This window comes from Lontra canadensis, unplaced genomic scaffold, assembly GCF_010015895.1.
Source record: "Lontra canadensis isolate GAN:19392208 unplaced genomic scaffold, GSC_riverotter_1.0 scaffold27, whole genome shotgun sequence".
In the NCBI taxonomy this organism is placed as follows: domain Eukaryota; kingdom Metazoa; phylum Chordata; class Mammalia; order Carnivora; family Mustelidae; genus Lontra; species Lontra canadensis.
The window spans coordinates 4809313-4828150 of NW_022631021.1; the positions used below are offsets into that span (position 1 = coordinate 4809313).

The 18838-nt window shown below is 36.8% G+C and overlaps 1 protein-coding gene across 25 annotated transcripts in view; it reads right to left on the bottom strand.

Moving 5' to 3' along the window:
* The window catches only part of RIMS1 (regulating synaptic membrane exocytosis 1), a 491535-nt gene that overhangs the window by 397119 nt on the left and 75578 nt on the right, over positions 1-18838 (bottom strand). For 24 of the 25 annotated variants that reach the window (XM_032864386.1, XM_032864392.1, XM_032864391.1 and 21 more), the window contains exon 2: positions 9437-9517. The exons of the other annotated variant lie outside the window; for it this stretch is intronic. In XM_032864386.1, coding sequence (XP_032720277.1) covers positions 9437-9517 — 81 coding nt within the window. The remainder of the gene's footprint in view (positions 1-9436; positions 9518-18838) is intronic. 25 annotated transcript variants of the gene reach the window in all.

Below are 18838 nucleotides of genomic sequence, written 5' to 3' on the forward strand. Positions count from 1 at the left end.
CCACTTATTCCATCTCTACTGTTACCAGCAGAGTCCAATCCACTATTAAATTTTGCCTAAACCACTATAACTGCCTCCTAAGCTTCTTTTATCCTCATCCAACTCATTTGCCTACTTCACTGGACCATGATTCTCCCTTCTTTGAACTACTTCAAGGGATTCTCAATAGTCTTAAATAAAATCCAAAGATCTGATAGGTCTCTAAGTTGGAGCCCTTGTTTATACCATCATTCTTATCCACTGCCCTCCTCCTCACATTTTTCTGCCTTCTTTTAGTTCCCCAACCATGCTACACTGGTTTCCATTTAAGATCCATTGTACATACCATCCTCTCTACCTAGAATTCCTTTCAGCTGACCCTTCACAGGGCTGACTTCTCATCTTTCAAGTCTCTCAAACATCATCTTCTCTCAGAGCTTTCCCTGAACATGTTTTCTAAGTAGATTCCCCTGTATAATTCTCAAACACGGTACTCAGTTTAAGCCTTTGTTAAAAATGAAGTTTTATCATCTATGTTTGTTGTTTAGATCCTCTCCTCCTACAATCTAACTTCTACAAGAACAAGTACTCTGCTTTGCCCGTCATCATATCTAGTGCCTGGCACTGGGCTCTGCACATAGTACAGACTCCATAAATACTTGTTGAAGGAAGAATGAACAGCCTGACTCATTGGAAAGCAAGCAGTGAACTGCTTCTCCTACTGTACAATCTCTACCAGTTGAAGAAATTCACTTCTCCTCTCTTCGATGTTCCCTTCTCATCCAAATTTGATTTAACAGGTTTCCATTGAAGGAGCAGACCACATACCTGAGCTGAGATCAGAATTTAAGATATTTGGAAAAGACTGAGTATTAAATCTGCTAAACTTTAGGAGCAGAGACCACCATAGTATAGTGCTCAGGAAGTGCAGAGGGGTAAGATCAGGAAAACTAGGGAAAAGCAGGCTAGATTCCAGTATTCACAGGGCCTCTCTCCCAGGTTTTTGAGAGGAATCATTGTACTCATGATGGAGTTTTATCTGAGGTGGTGGTAGTCTGCCAGTGGGTTGCCTAATTTTCTGTTTTACTCGTGGAACTTCTGCCATCCAGTGTTACAAGAAGACAGAGTTCTGGGCATTTAGTATACACATCCTAAAATCATGTCTGATATGCAGAGCTTAAAGGTACAGTGACATAGTGACAAGGGCTCTGTCCAACTGTTTATAATTTCAGAGACACACTTCCGTTTAATCTGTTATCTAGTATAAGATAAAATGTTGATGTTAGATGTGATTTCAAATGAGAAACCATACAATCAACCATAAAGATATATGTATATTCCTCATACATTATAGTAAAAGTATATATATATTTTTTTTTCCTCAGTTAAATTTTTGGTTCTCAAGGCTGACTATTTTAAAATTAGGTTAAATATAAGCTATCACATTTACATGATTAAATTCATTCTGATCCCATACATGTTGGTCCTCAGAAGTCCCTGTGTTATAATTAATCTGAACAAAGACTGTTGTTGCTGAAAAAGCCATGCCCTTGAGATGTGAAAAAGTATGCCTATTGAAAGAAACATTTGGATATAGCCCCTCTGTCAATTCAAGGCTGACTCATCTGAAGCTGTGAAGGAAAAAGTATGTGTGACACACATGCCCATGTCAAAAGCTTCAATGCAGATGGTACTTAATGATCCAGTCCAAGATGTGAATTACCACTGCACAGAGAGATCATTTCTAGAAAAGAAGAAATAGAAAAGATAAAGACAGAATGGCAAAGTAAAATCCAGAGACTAATAATAATTTGCATTTTTACCTGGAACTAATAATTTTTTGTTAAATAAATGAAACTGATAATTAATTACAGGGCTTACAAACATATAACTAACAAAATATTTAAAAAGTAAAAATAAACACTGTATATCAAAATCAGTTTCTCATTTTTTTCCCCAAAGGTAATCAGAGAAACCAAAATCAAAAAAATCTCAAAATTATTAAATAATTTGTATCTACAAGGTCTTTTCTTTCTGATTGGCTCTAACTATACTGAACCCAGACTCAGGTTACACTGATAATGTTTAAATGATGAAATTGGTCACACATGTAAACACATACATGCACACACACAACAGAGTTAAATTTATTTTCTAGGAAATATAAACCACAAGTGTCAATAACCCAAAATAATAAATGGTTCAAGAGTTATATGGAACTAACTTTTGGATATGAGCTTTTCTGAAGACGTAAGGATTTCACATGCAGTACACTCACCTAAACATATATACACATTTATACAGAACCATTATAAACGTTCAAATAAAACAGAATTTAAGTAATCAAATAGCTTCCCACAAAGAAGCTAATGGCTTCATTGGTAAATTCTACCAAACATCTGAAAAAAAAATTTTACAGTATTCTTCCACAAATTTTTCCTAAATAGAATAGTAGGGAATACTTCCAAGTTCATTCTATGAGACCAATATTACCCTGATACTAAAATCAAAGAAATCACAGGAAAACCACAGACCAATACCACTTATAAATTTATATAGAGAAATCCTCAAAAATAATAGTAAATCAAATAAAGAAACATATAAAATGGATAACCAAGTGGGATTTGTCCCAGGATTGCAAGAGCGTTTCAACATATGAAAATCAATAAACGCAGTACACCATGTTAATAAAATAAAGGACAGGGGCACCTGGGTGGCTCAGTGGGTTAAGCCTCTGCCTTCAGCTCAGGTCATGATCCCAGAATCCTGGGATTGAGCCCCTTGGGCTCTCTGCTCAGCAGGGAGCCTACCCCCCCTCCTCTCTGCCTGCCTCTCTGCCTACTTGTGATCTCTGTCAAATAAATAAATAAAATATTTTTAAAATCTTAAATTAAATAAAGGACAAAAAGAGCATTACCATCTCAATAGATGCAGAAAAAGCATTTGAGAAAATCCAACATACCACCATAATATGAACATTAAACATGCTAGAAATGGGAAAAAAAAGTCCTAAACCTGATTAAAAAAAAACAAAACAAAACAAGACAAAACAAAAACAACTACTAGAAACAGAAACAAAACAAAAACAACTACTAGAACTAACATCATATTTAATGAAGAAAGACTGAAAGCCTCCTTCTAGGACATCTGCTGTTACTACTTTCTGACAACTAGATTCCAACATGCAAAAGAAAGAAACTGGACTCCTATCTCACACCATATACACAAAGTAATCCAAAATGGATTAAAGACCTAAATATAAAAGCTAAACCTATAAAACTCTTAGAAGAAAATCTAGGGGTAAATCTTTATGACCTTGGATTTCACAATAGTTTCTTAGATACAATACCAAAAGCACAAGTAACCAAAGGAAAACTAGATCACTTGGACTTCATCAAAATTAAAAACTTGTGCTTCAAGGTACTATCAAGAAAATGAAAAGACAACTCACTATATAGGAGAAAATATTTGCAAATCATTTATCTGACAAGGATATAGTATCCATTACATATAAAGAGCTCTTATAACTCAACAATAAAGACAAATAACCTAATTAAAAATGGGGAAAAGATTTTGATCAATATTTCTCCAAAGAAGCCAAATATAAATAAAAAATGAACACATGAAAAGATGTTCAACATCATTATTCATTAGAAAAATCAAATCAAAACCATAATAAGATAGCCATTCGTACACTTCATACCCACGAGAATGGCTATAACAAAAAATACTAACAATCCCAAGTGTTGGTAAGGATGTAGAGAAATTGGAATCCTTTAACATTGCTGGTAGGAATGTAAAATGGTATAGCTGCTTTGAAAGACAGTTTGACAGTTCCTAAACAGTATAAACATACAGTTACTATAATGACCCAGCAATTACATTCATAGGTTTATACTCAAAAGAACTGAAAACATATGTTCACTCAAAAAATGTATATAAATGTTAAAAGCAGTTTTATACACAATAGCTCAAATATTGGAAACAATCCAAATGTCCATTTAACTGATGGATGGATAAAAAAAAAAAAGTGGTATATAAATACAAAAGAGTATTATTTGGCAATAAAAGGGATAAAGGGGCGCCTGGGTGGCTCAGTGGGTTAAAGCCTCTGCCTTCGGCTTGGGTCATGATCCCAGGGTCCTGGGATCGAGCCCCACATCGGGCTCTCTGCTCCATGGGAAACATGCTTCTCCCCTCTCTCTCTGTGCCTGCCTCTCTGCCTACTTGTGATCTCTCTCTCTGTCAAATAAATAAATAAAATCTTTAAAAAAAAAAGGGGGGGGGATAAAGCATTGATAATGTCAAACATGGATAAATCTTGAAATATTATGATAAATGATGAAACCAGACATAAATGGTCCACATATCAGGTGATTTCATTCATGTAAAATGTCCAGAAGAGGCAAATCCATAGAGAAAAAATAGTGGTTGCTAGGAACTGGGTTTGAGGAGAATAGAGGAATGACTGCTAATGGATAGCAGGTTTCCTTTTGGGGGAGATCAAAATGTTCTGAAGTTACAGAGCAGTGATAGTTGCACAATTTTGTGAGAAATACTTAACTGTACTCCTTAGGAGGTGAATTGTACATATGGCATATGAATTATATGTTCATTTTAAAAAGGAGGCAATTATCAACAAAAATAAAGCAAAACAAGAAAGACTGAATAATGATACATGTATCTCTATGGATTCAACTTATTCCTGATAATGTCACCTTCTGCAATAATACAAACATTGTATAAGCATATTTTCCCTTTGGCTCTACATTCATTTTCTAGATTTTTACTTTCAAATTCCAGCTTCACCAGTTCTAGTGTGACCAGCCATCCCAATTTTCCAAGGACTGGGCTGGGGGGCTGGGTTCCCCGGACATGGACTTTCAGTACTAAAGCGTGGATAGTTCCAGGAATACTGGGACACGTTTGTTCTTGCATGATCCTGCATAATTTACTTAATTCCTCTGCTCTTTGTTGCAGTACAGGTGATACCCTCCACATTGCCTTTTCCGGTTTTTCCTTCTAACTCCATGCTATTTCATTTCTCTTAATGGTTTTTGTTTTAAAGTAATTGCTCACAAATTAGTGTATCTCACTAACCCTCTACGGAGTTTGAGGTATGAATAGCGAGATATCTTCTGGATGTTCCCATGGATGATTGGCCATTAATACATAAATCTAATGCTAGATCTAAACTTGTTTTTCTGCCTAAATTAACTCTCTTCTTGATTTTATCAATTCACTTGATTTCTTGAGCTAAAGAGAGTTATCTCCCCTCATCTTTGCTTTATTACTGTATCTAATGGATCACTACACTCTGCTTATACTACCTGGGAAATTTTCTCAAATTTCCCCCACCTCCTACCTCTCCTATTTATCCCTGCTAACATCTAAGACTGATACTGATGAATATAAAAGAGTTTCTCACACTTTTTAAATCCATACTCACTTTGAAAAATTAAAAAACCCATAAAGATGTGTCAAATTTCAAAATACTGTATTGAAGATAAAACCTAAGACAAGGCACAATTAATTACTTTCTCCAAATTAGACAAATGTCCTATTCTTCAGAGAGTCTGATGCAGCACTTCTTACCTCCTCTTTCACATATAATGCCCACACTGACCCCCACACACATGAACTCCTACCCATGCATGTGACCACACAACACACAAATACACATACACATGTTCTCAGGCTCCAGCAATGAGCATGTTTTAAATTACCCCAGCAGAAGCTGATGTTTTGGGCCTCAGGGCAACTGTTCTCTTCTGGAAGACTGTACTACAAAACTGTCTACCTGCTGAACTATTCGTCTTTCAAAACTCACGTTAAGTATTGCAGGCTCTGTAAATCTTTCTTTTGACCACATCGACCCAAACAGAATAAATCATTTTTTAACACATTGCACTTATCATGAAGTATTATAATTTATTTGATAATGTAACTGCCACCTCCCACTTCAGAGAGAAGAACTCTTAAGACAGGAATTCTGGGGATGCCTGGGTCGGTCGGTTGTTAAGCCTCTGCCTTCAGCTCAGGTCATGATCCCAGGGTCCAGGGATTGAGCTCCCTGCTCAGCGGAAAGCCAGCTTCTCCCTCTCCCACTCCCCCTGATTGTGTTCCCTTTCTCACGGTGTCTCTCCCTGCCAAATAAATAAAATCTTAAAAAAAAAAAAAGACAAGAATTCTGTCTCATTTATCTATGCATGTTGTACCTGAGGAATAGCAGGCATACGACTTAATTTGCTGAACTCCGCCATTATTTTTTATGTATTTGTTACTTTGATTAAATGATGACAACTTATGCAGCATGTCAAAAATATGACTAAGTGACATTTTAATAATAACTGCAAAAGAATATTTGGATAGTTTATATACACAGTTATCAAAAATTTTAAGTATATTGACATGTGTATCCCTCAATCTAGGCTTGCAAAATAGAATGTACCAAGTAACATAAGCGTAGTCACCCTACTTCCTGTCTACTTACCACTCTCTCTCTTTTCCACGCCTGCAAAAACGTTTTTAAAAAGTTGTATACAATCACTGTTTCCTTTTCCTGATTCTCATTCCTCCCCACACCTATCAAAATAGAGTATCTCCACCCACTTATGTATTAAAACTTCTAGGACAAATGCTACCAATGACTTCTGTATGGCCAAATCCAAAGGACATTTTTTATCTCTGAAGTTATTTTTTGATTTTCTGCTGAATTTGATGATTGGAGATTCCCCTTGAGCCCCTCTACTGCCTTGGCTTCTGGTCCTTCTACTTTTTAAATTATTATTTCTCAGCTGAGTCAGGGGATCATTTTCCTTTACCCATTCATTATGCATTGATTTTGCCTAGGACTCTCTCTGTTATCTTTTTCTAACTATATATCTTTTGGTGATGTCATCTACTTTCCCAGTTAACTTTAACTGGGTGTTTCAGGTTCATATACCCAACTATTTCTTGGACCCATATAATGGACAGGTACCACAAAATCTCTATGTCAAAATCCAAACTCTTTGCTGCTTATTTACCTAGATCTAGTTTGCTTCTTTAACCCACTTTTCAGTCAGTGGTCCTTAATTAACAAACAATTATATGATAGTCTCCCTAAACTCTTTCCTTAGAAATCATATTCCATTGACAATCAAGCACTGCCAATGTGACTCCTTACTCAGCTTTTGAAATGTTTCCTTCCCACACCCTCTGCTACTCCTATAGGTCAAGATGGTATGTATCATCTTTCTTTGGACTATTATGATAGTCTATTAATTGATTTTCTTGTCCCTAGTTAAGCCCACATCACATTCTTATTCCATCTTCCCAACCTCTGTCAAAGTAATACATCTATGTTATATACTTACACATATATATAATGCAAATCTAAGCCACTCTCCTAATTAAAACCCATTTGTACATCCTTATAACTAAACATAGAGTTTATTAAATTGTTTAATTTTACCCAGTTGCCATACACAGAAATTCATCCACAATATTAACTTGGGATACATTCTTGGATTTTCAGACCCATTGAAAGGTTGTGACTCACAAATTTAAAAGCTGACCTACAGGCTAAAGCCCACCCTTAGCCTCCAGCTGCCAATTTATTATTGTCCTTTTCTTATCAACCTAGAAAGGCACATATGTGGATGTGGAGAACTCAAATTACAAAGACACTATAGAGAATCAGCAAGATAAGGAATGAATTGGAAACTTTAAATACTTCAATTCACCTAAAGAGGGTTTCACTATTTTAACTCAAAAAGTTTATGTGAGGAAAGAGGTGGTCAGAATAGAGGCTTCAAAGGAACTACAGTTGCTTTTCTTGGCTACCAGGAAAGTTCTACTAGGTGCAAGATAAATTACAACATATTTCTATAGCTCTTAAGTCTATGGAAAGTAAAAACAAAATAAAGGAAAAGGAGTGATCTAAAGTCTTGTGGAGAAGGATGACAAAGGCTGTTCCATATCTAAAAATTCCAATTTAAAATGGACATTAGAATGAGTAGGACCAATTAAAATAAAACCTCAACATGTGGAATGTAACATTTTAAAATCAGTATTTATTCCTCAAAGAACTTTCCCAGAAACAGCTTGAATCCTAATATAACCCTTATATAAAATAAAATATTTTATAATGCTTAGAACATAAGATGGGAGGTGGGGATCATAAGTTTTCCATGAATTATGAAAGAAAGTTCAATTATCAGGAAAATGGCTTTAGAGCAGGAACATTTACAGAAAAAAAATATGGCAACATCATTAAGAGTACTTCTTCTAACTCTGTACTTTTTTCCAATATAATTATCAGTCATTTTTTACTACATTTAAATCAAAATTATTTTTACTCCTTGAACAGTACTGATTAAATGTAGAAGATGATATTCAAGTATACTTATTGAGCTAAAATCTATAACCAATCTATTGAGCCTCTGAAAATTTATTTACCAAAATTTTGTTTCCTAAAACATAATTTTTTAAATGATTTGTGACTATCATATACAAAATATAAGGATTTATAAGTTTTGTTAAATTTCGGTCTTTGCCAATAATTATAAAAACTTGTCATAGCAGAAGAATTATGAAAATTCACTTTTTTCTCACTTTTTACAATTTTAACACTTTATTTTGGTTTACTTCAAAGACCTCTCAGTTAAATAAATCTATAGAAAAATCACTCTTAGGATACATTTCTTCAAAGTCGTTTAATAAAAACTTTGGAAGGAGACATTTTTGGTTGTAATGGGTATGCAGAGTACTGCTGCTACTGAGACATTTTAAAGGAATGTTTAATTTTTCTTAATAAGAGCATAATTCTAGTCAGAAGATTGAGGATATCCTGTTACTCTGCAGAATTTTAAAGCTATTGACATTTTATCTCATCAAAATCCACATTCACAACTCAGAATTTACTTATTTGGTTTCTTTTCTACTTCCTGCTTCCCCTTTGTGTTGGTCACTTAACTCTTCACTAGGATCTACACTGGGGGTTGAAAAATAAAAATGAAACTACATGGGCAATCGGCTCTTTTGGATTATCCATACCTTTAAGTAATATGGTGAGGGTGGATAATGGGATACCATTGCATTTCCCTTACTTGCACACTCCCCTCTCTGTACCTTCCCTTCCTACTTCCCTCAAGTCTTGGGCTTCAGCCCACACACATTCCAGATCCAAAAGGTACAGAATTTCTGCTTCCCTAGAGCCCTAAAAATGTGTCCCTTTCTTCTAATTAGTTTTAAGCTTCCAATTCGGCATTAGAAACTTCATTTAACAAAGATACTTAATACAGAGTTCATGTTTCCAGATAATTTTATCTGATTCAATAGTAGCCTTGTTATTACACATACCTGAGCAGTCAGAGTACGTACTCCCACATGCAATGTGAATTAATAAATCTGTAACCAGTGATCTGTGTTAAGAGACGACATTTTCAGTCAATAAAACTAATGCCATACTCACGGTGAAGGTTGGTGGGGCTGGTTTTCAGCATTTCTTGGTGTTTTGCAGGCAGCAGGCTTCGCCATGTCCCTGACAACACACCTGGGGCGCATGATAGACAGCACAACGCACTATTAATTATAAAAGGGTAGAACACATCTGGAAATTAAACACGGTACTGAAAACACAGTCTAATGGAAAATCTATGTAAGCCCCTTCAATCTTAACCTGGAGGCCCTGGAAAAGCCATTAGAGTTGGATATTTTTTACTTAGAATTCCAAGAGCTCAATTATACCCAAGTAAAATCTGTACTAGCCTCTTTATTTGATTTTCCTTTTAGCAACAATAAAATGATGGTCAGCAGTCATCCCCACAGAAGAAACACTACTAAAAGCTTTGGCCTCACCATGTGATGACATCTGAAAGCTCAAAAATACGAACACCTGTTGTGTTGACATATTAAAAGATGGGCAGGATTTTCTGTGGCTTTGGCTATTTTATTAAAAGATATGGAATCTTGTTTCATGTCATTCATTACCACATGGGTTTTTTTTTCTTTATGCAGAAAGAGATCTAACAGGCCTTCAGACATTCTCCATATTCAAAATCCCCTTCAAGTTAAGAAAAGAGAAAGACCCAGAAAGAAATGTTTATATGTAAAGTATTTGTGTGTGTGTGTGTGTGTGTGTGTGTGTGTGTGTATAAAATAGAGAAAATACCTCTACAATGTGAAAAAAAAATAGCAAAAGGTCTTTGTGTCTTAAGTCCTCCATTACAGGTTAAATAAATGCAGAGGATAGATAATACAACAGAGCTCCAAAGGGCAGCAGAAGATCCTCTCACCCTTGTGTCAACAGGGCATACAGAGCATTGAAGAGATTCACTGGCAGAAATTCAAAAACAGCCCCTTTAAGGTTGTACATGGATGGCTTAGATATCCCTTCTCCTCAAAGGCTTTAAAAATATTGCTTTGAATAGGGAAGCCTCAGTTACAAAGCTAAGACCCCACATCTTAGCCTTTGCTAAATGGAAAAGCCCCTTAGGTCCCAGCATTCTTAACCATGAATCTGGTTCTTAACAATTCCCATGGAGGCTTCTGGGAGGTTTGACTACACTAATAATATTTAAAGCCAGTCGTGTTATTCCAGAAGTGGATCACTGGTGAGGCAATGGCAGATAAACGGTTTTCCCAGAGCTAAAAGCTGCATGGCAAAATTCTCCACTTCTGAAAGAAACGATACAGGGAAACGTGGACACAACGCAAAGAAACGTGCACACACACATACTGCTCATTCCAAACAAGGTCAAGTGAGACTTAGAAATCAATATGTAACGTGACAAGAAAAGAAAATGGTACCATTTTAAAGCCTCGATATACTTCCCTCCTGGATAAAAGTAAAGTATGGTGGCATTTGTCAAGAACTAATGCTAAACTCTTAATGGACTGGTCAAGAGACAGGAGTCAAAGACATCCACAGGAACCACAAAGCCTTCTGTTCTTGTTCTAGTTTCATGGAAGTAGAAAGCCACTCAGAGGCATCAGGGTTAAGGGAATAACCAAGAAGGCACTTGTTAGGGAGAAATAATGTCCTGGGATTTCTGAGCTCTGAAATGTTAGTCTAACTTAGACAAAGTACAATACTCAAGAAGTTACATTTCATAGCACTGGAAAATCTGTAGCAATTCCCACTCAACTAAAAATAGTACATTTAGCATATTTAATCTACATGATTATCGGAAATATCACCAACTTTGGAAAACATTTTGAAGAATGATATCTATGAGAAACCATATGCAACCTTCTGTCTTAGTTCACTTTTTTCCCCTAAAGTTTCAGGAAGTTATACAAAGCTTTAAAATAAAATAATAAATCAGCCATTTTAATTACAGTTTTCCTTAAATATGCTTTTAAGTACCTCTTTTATAATAAATGTGGATTATCGGCCAGCACTAAAGGTAGGATCCAAAGCAAAACTGTTTTTTTTTTTTTCTGCCCCGAGTAAAAGACCACATCTATGGAGGAAAACCCTCATCTAATCTCAAGTACCCAGTGGTTCTGGTATAAAAGCACAATAGCTAACATACTGCCTCTGTCTGTATAACTATAGAATCTTTCAAATAAAAACTTTACTAGAATTTCTGAACTTTATATATTGGATAATGAAAAAAATTTACCAACAACCTAAAAGATTAGTATTTACAATTAATTTAAATATAATTTTAGGTGCCTGGGTGGCTCCATTGTTAAGCATCTGCCTTCAGCTCAGGTCATGATCCCAGGTCCTGGGATTGAGCCCCACATCAGGCTCCCTGCTCAGCAGGGAGCCTGCTTCTCCCTGTCCCTTTGCCCCTACACTCCTGCTCTCTTTCTCACTCATGCTCACTCTGTCTTAATAAATAAAATCTTTAATAAAAGAATAAATATAATTTTAAAATACTTAATATATTTAATCCTTAAAAAGCAGGTAAGCACATATTTTTTCATACTAACATATATTCTGACCACAAGACTACAGTGACACAGCTGGCTACTGAATCTGTGTTTTCTGGAGAAAATCTTCTTGTTTCAGATTGCTAGTTATTCAACCAATTTGATGAGGCTCTAAACTACAATAATATATACTCCTACATTTTCTAATTTGACTTCTTTTTAGCTGAAATTTTTCTAGGTATAAGAAAGAAAAGATTTTTTAAAAACCCCTATGCTGAGATAGATACATTAAGATATATAAAAAATACATAATACACTTGAGATTTTTGTTAGCTTGTGTGGATTAACATTTCTTTAAAATCGTAACTGCATTGTGTTGTATCTGACCTATCAGTTTGGAGGGGTAAACTGTAATAGTTTTGACAGTTCTAATATGCAGAAATTGTTTAGCACCAGTACCCTCTATTATCTCCCATGCATTAAACTTGTATCATAAAGACCCGTCATACTTTAAGAAACACAACAATATTTTGTTATGTTGTAACTATTAAGTGTCTTCCTCTACATATGATTTATTCCTTCAGCCAGACGTAAGGAGGCCATAAACACTGCCAAAGTGCTGACTTCCCAGAATTACTGTGGATCAAGAGACTAGGAGTTCAAGGGGTTTCACCTCTATTCTTTGCAACGTCTTTAATTCTCAGGGATTTATCAGATGTGGACCCGTAACAGTCTTCCTACTGCAAATGAGCATTCCCTCATCACTCAAGCATCACTGCAGACTCATGCAAATGAGACATTCTGCAACCACCTCAGGGGAATGCTCCTCCTGATGACTCCGCCCTCAGCGCTGCTGGGTTTTATGAATGACTGCATCAATGCGATGAATGCCTGCCAACTGCCCACTCAACCACTTCTACTCTTCCCTGCACGTACACACGGGAGAAACTCTAACTGCCACAAGCCTGTCGATGAGGTTATGGTAACACTTTCATCTCTCCAAACAGGAACGAAAAGGGCTTCCAAACACTTAGAATACGTGAGTGAAAAATCCTAACTACCTTCAAAAAACAAAATTTACAAAATTACTTTCTCTCTTTTGCGCTTGCATTTTGGTTCCTGTAATCAATACCTAGCCCCCTTGACCCACCTGCAAAAAAATAAAACAAAATACTATTTTGTGAAACTTTATCTCAATTTGAACTTTATCTAAATTGTTTTATTTTTCATGATTAAAATGAGGAAATAGTTACTGTGCACAAAGTTGTCAAATAGATATGACATGTTTATGTTTCTGTTCTCAATTTCTTGGTTTTTGAATTTTATTGAGATTTCTCCTACCATCACCGGAGATAAGTACATTCAAACAGAGTCTCAGGAAAAAGTATATTTGTGTTTACTCCCCAAGTGTTATTGTACTAGTCTGCATTTGTCCTAAGAAAGCTTAGAGACAGTTAAAATAACATAAGATTAAGAAAATGAAAAATTTTTAAAATACACAATCTTCTGATTTGCAGATCACCAGTTAACAAAATATAAAGGGGCATCTGGGTGGCTCAGTTGGTTGAGAATCCAACTCCTGATTTTGGCTCAGATTATGATCTCATGGTGGTAAGATCGAGCCCCACATCGGGCTCCTTGCTCAGCTGAAGTCTCCTTAGCAATCTCCACTCTGTACCACCCTCTGTGCCCCACTCTGTGTCCCCCTCACATGTGCTCTCTCTCTCTTCAAAAAAATATATAGATAGATAGACAGACAGACAGGTACCTAGAAAGAAATAAAGATTCTCCTGCAACCATCTCCATCTTGGCTGATTGCAAATACATTTCGTTAGCTGTTCAGGCCAATAACTTTAGACTTTACTCCTCTTTTTTTACACCTAGCATCCAATTCATAAAATTGGTCATAATCCCAAAATATGTTCAGAGTCTGACCATTTTTTACCTCCTCAATTATTGTCACCCTGTCTTGAGACATTATCACCATTTACCTGGATTCCCACAAGACCTTTACCTGGTTGTCTAGCAATTTACCCTTTGCCCTTCTCCTCTAGGCTCTTCTCAACAACCAGATCAACTCTTCTGAAAGATAAATCAGGTCGTAACTGCTGTGCTCAAAATTCTGCAATGGTTCCCCAGTTTACTTACACATAAATTGCCAGAGTCCTCAGAACATAATCTGGCTTCCCGTAACTCTGGAGTTCATCGCCTACTATTCCTTGTTCCCTACTCCCTCGCTCCTTGCTCATTCTGCTCCAGCCACACTGGCTTCCTTCCTGGTTTTCCTCAAATACACCGGGCATGATCTTACTTTGGGTCCCTTTTACTGTAAGGGCCTATTTAGCCACAGAGATTCCATCCGGTTAAACAGTGATTTTGTTGTTTATACAGTAAAACTTAAACTGTCCCTGCCCCCATCACTCCCCTCCTCCTAGCTCAGGGAACTTACTTAAAAACAAGTCCCGGAAACCAGTCCCAGGTAACAAAGCCCAAATACAAGGGTGGGTCAGGCCAGGTGGAGGTCTCCAATCAGTGGGAGCACATACTGTCTCCCTAGCTACCAAGGAGTGTGGGCCCCGCCTTTTGGGTGCCAATTCTGACCAAGGTGAAATGTCTACTATAGGGTAAATTGTAATTCAATTGATTCAACTGGTCACTTATGTGTGACCTAGCAGGACTGTGTAGCTTTCTCTCTGTGTTACAATCTCATTGGCCACCTGTGCGTGGCCAGGCCCAACCACATGGCCTTTGCCCTTAAAAGCTAGTCTGTAAGGCAGAGAGAGGTTGCCCTCTCTATAAGAGATGGCCCTGAATGGTTGGTTTGATTCTCGATGCTTGGCGCGAAATAAAGCTTTGCTTGACCTTCTCTTTGTATCAGTCTCACTCCTTTGATCACGGACCCATTATTGGGGGACCTTTCATTTACCGACCAACTTTTCCTTCTGTCCAGAATGTTCTTTCCTGATATCAGCGCAACTCCCTTACCTCTTTCCAGACTTTGCTCAAATGTCAGTTCTTGAAGGTTCCCATTCTGATTATTTTACTTACCACTATAATCTGTTTTCCCATAGCCACCAGACGTCTATATGTCCAATCACTTTACCTTGCTCTACTACTTATTAAAGTTTACTGCCTCTCACTGCTCAAATGTGAACTGCTCAAGAGGAGGGATCTCAGTCTCTTCAGTTCACTGATATATGCCAAGAACCTAGAATAGTGCCTGACATGATAGTCACTTAATACATATTTGTTAAATAAATGAATAAGATAAAAAGAACAAAAGATGTGGATTTCAAGCTTGAGTGATTTTAACATGCTAAAACACAGTGATTTAGAATAGATTCTAGGTAATACTCTTTGCAAGATTGCAGCATACATCATTTCTAAAAAAATATTTACAAAATATAAATGGATCCATGGCCAATAAGTTTTATGACTTAAATAACTTCACTAAGTGTGTTTTTATATGGTTTGACTAAATTTCATTCTCCTTCTGAACAAGAAAAAAGATATTCCTCCACATATGACTTATATAGTGGAAAAGACTCTCTAATGTCAAGTCATTGGTTGAACCAGTAAGATATATTTAACATACAGTGTACTGATATTTTATCAAATAAAACTTGGAAATAATTCTATGGGAGACAGTTCATTAAAGTAAAAAGAGAAAATCACTTTTTCTTCTGATTTTTCTAAACATATAGGAAAATAAGAAGTACTTTTGTTCATTTTACACCTATTATGTTCTAAATGTACATAGCATATCTCTTATTCAAACTTCGAGACACTACTCTGAAAGGAGATGTATTGTCCCATTTGACAGATGAAGAAACTACACATCTAAGAGATTATTTTTCCAATAGTAATGGCAAATACTGATATTTTAAGAAGCCAAGGTTTTTATCAAGGTCTCCTTGGCATCGAAGTTGATGTCCTTTCCATCACCTGCAAGCAGCCTCCTGAAATTTACACAAGGAGTCAGGTTGGTTAAATTGGAAATGCAGAGTGACCTTAAGACCAATGGCGACACTCTGGAATGTGAAACACAAGACACACCATCTCTATATAGTAAAAGCCGATACAAGAAAAAGAATCAAGAAAGCTACAAAGATTTTTTTTAACACATGTTCAAGACAATACAACTGATAAAAATCTCCTCAAATATATTTTTCCAAGGAGGGCTTCAAAAGTGATTCATTCCCACTCACAAATACTAAAAGAGAAAAAGCAGAAAAATATTACTTTAAAAAGTGAGTTTTAAAAAACTGCATATTCATGTCAATTTAACTGTGAACAAATGAGTATGATGACTATTACCCATAAGATGAAGATGGAATAGTAAAAATTCTACACCAGAAGGAGAGTGAATGTTGGTATTTTAAAAATCCAGATGTACTAATCACAAATCATCAGGGCCTGTTATACCTCTGGTGTGCATTCAGGGAACCCTCAGAAACTACATTAGAGTAATTTTTATTTTAAAAAAGATGTGAAGGACAGGCAAAGTAGGTTCCTAATTATATGAAAAGGGAAGCCAGCTGGCCATTTTTCACAATGACTGATGAGGGTCACTGAACCTCCCCTGAACAGGTCAGGAAGTTATTCACAAAACCAGACCAAAAAAGGTACAGTATTCTAAAATAAAGGTGATAACTAGATCAAGATTCACTTGAGATTAATAGGCGATTTTAAGTTTTAGAAAACCAGACTTTTCAAAGATTGATAAAAAGGAAAATGACAGGTAAAAAAATCAAGTCCAGGTCTTCTGAATTATTCAAACCTAGCCCTTAATGTCTCCAAAATGCTAATAGGCTAATTTTGTTTCCTAATATTATTTCCAACATTTTGGCAATATGACCAATTAACTCCTTTTTATCTGAGCTACTGTCTTCTGTTGACATAGTTTCTTTTTTTATCCACCAATTCTTGAGATATTATGCATATCTATGAATTTATGTCTGCTAACATCCCCCCACACTGTCCCATTTACATTCTTCTATTTACTAGCCTGTGTACACTCTCCAAAAGCCACCTGCTGCCTGCAAAACAACACAACTTTAGAAAACTCAAAAGCACCAGAAATTTCCTACCACTAAACCTGCAAGAGAGAATTTCTGTTCATTCCCCAGAGTGGAGAAATCCCATCTAGTAAGAAGTAAAGAATTTCCAGAGGGAGGAAGCTATTAATATGTCACTGTAGCAGAGGTATCAAGGATGAGCTCTGAAATCATGTTTTGAACTCTCCAGAAGTACAAAGAGATGGGGCATGAGTGGAATTATGGTGGGTCGATGGGACAAGGGGTGCTGTGAAAGTGGAGAGAATGCAGTCAATTAGTGCAAATGGAAACAAAAGCTGATTTGAAAAAAGAGGATTAATGAGGGAAGATGGTCTTTTTCATAGTCATGGGCAAGATTCTAAGCAAAGGAATTAACAGGCCCTGGGAAAAGAGAGAAGAGTTCAAGGTACAGGGAGAGAGGTGTGGAAGCAGGGGTGGAGGGAGGGAAGGACAGAATCTGGTGTTGGGAAGATAGTGAGGGATGACATGAAAAAAACAGGTAGGGGATTTGTCCCCAAAACGTCACCTTTCATTTGACCCTGGTTATTTCCATTTTCTCCAAAAAAGATTCTTGCAGGATAATGTTCAATGATATTCATTTTGGAAAGGTTTTGGAGAGTGAAAATCCTCTTTCCACCTCTTCTATTTCTAAGTCATCTCCTTAGAGGCAGAAAGTTCTGCTTAAAACTTCCCCACTTCTGCCTGTACCTGGAGTAGGGGGAATATCTGAGGGAGTTCCCTTCTCCCAGCCATCAACCACTAAGAGTTTGTTTTCACTAGTGACCAGGATTACCAGGTCTCAAAAAGCAAAAATAAGTGGGCAGTTTCCTCTTTTGCTCGTTGAGTGCAAGCACAGAGGGACCTATTTTTGTTTCTGCTTGAGCACCCAGCTTCCCTCAGTAAGCACCCTGAGCAGATCAGGGTGGGGCAAAATCTGTGATGTTGCTTACGCTACCTCTCTTTCTCACTAACCCAGCTCTGTGCAAGCTATGTAGGTAAATACATCTGAAGCCTGCTCAGAGGTCTTAGTCTTTTAGATTTACAGTGAATTAAGAAAACAAAAATGAAACGATGATGACAGCAACAAAAACTCACCTGGGAATGATAACCCACAGCAAATAAGGAGAACATCACAAAAAGTTAAGTAATATCTAATTTTCTTTAGTGAGGGAAGAAACAGTGTGGATTAGCAAATTCAGACTGTTTTGTTGTTCTGGCATTCATGACAGTGCTTCTGTGTGGAACCATCCCCATGGGCTCCAGGTTCACACACTAAAGTCTTTAGTTTCATTTCTTTTCCATGAAAGAAAGCATACCGGTCTAAAACTGAGTGAGAATGATATTATTGTGGGGGTAACCTTGGAACTATCGTAAAGTTATCGTAAAGAGGAAACTCTTTACAGGTCTTAGTTCAATTTCATTAATAAGTAGTTCCCAGTACCCCTAACAGCTAACTTTCGTGCCTGCCAGTCCAACCAAGAACCACTGGTCTAAACTCGTCTCTGCCCCAAACCTGGCTGAGTGTAGTCTCTCCATCTTAAAAATCACAGACTTGAATGGGATGAGAAAGACTGTTTAGTCAGCAATAACACCAAGTAAAACAGGAATAGGAGCACTCTCAGAGAGAACATGTAACTAAAAGTTGTCTTAATTCAAAAAAGCAATTCAGCAAAACAAGATGAATTTAAAGATATTTAGATATGAAAACTATATAATCACAAAACAGAAAAATAATAGTAAATAATATCAGCTAAAATTTCTGAATGCTCGGGGCGCCTGGGTGGCTCAGTGGGTTAAAGCCTCTACCTTCGGCTCGGGTCATGATCCTAGGGTCCTGGGATAGAGCCCCGCATCGGGCTCTCTGCTCAGCAGGGAGCCTGCTTTCTCCTCTCTCTCTGCCTGCCTCTCTGCCTACTTGTGATCTCTGTCTGTCA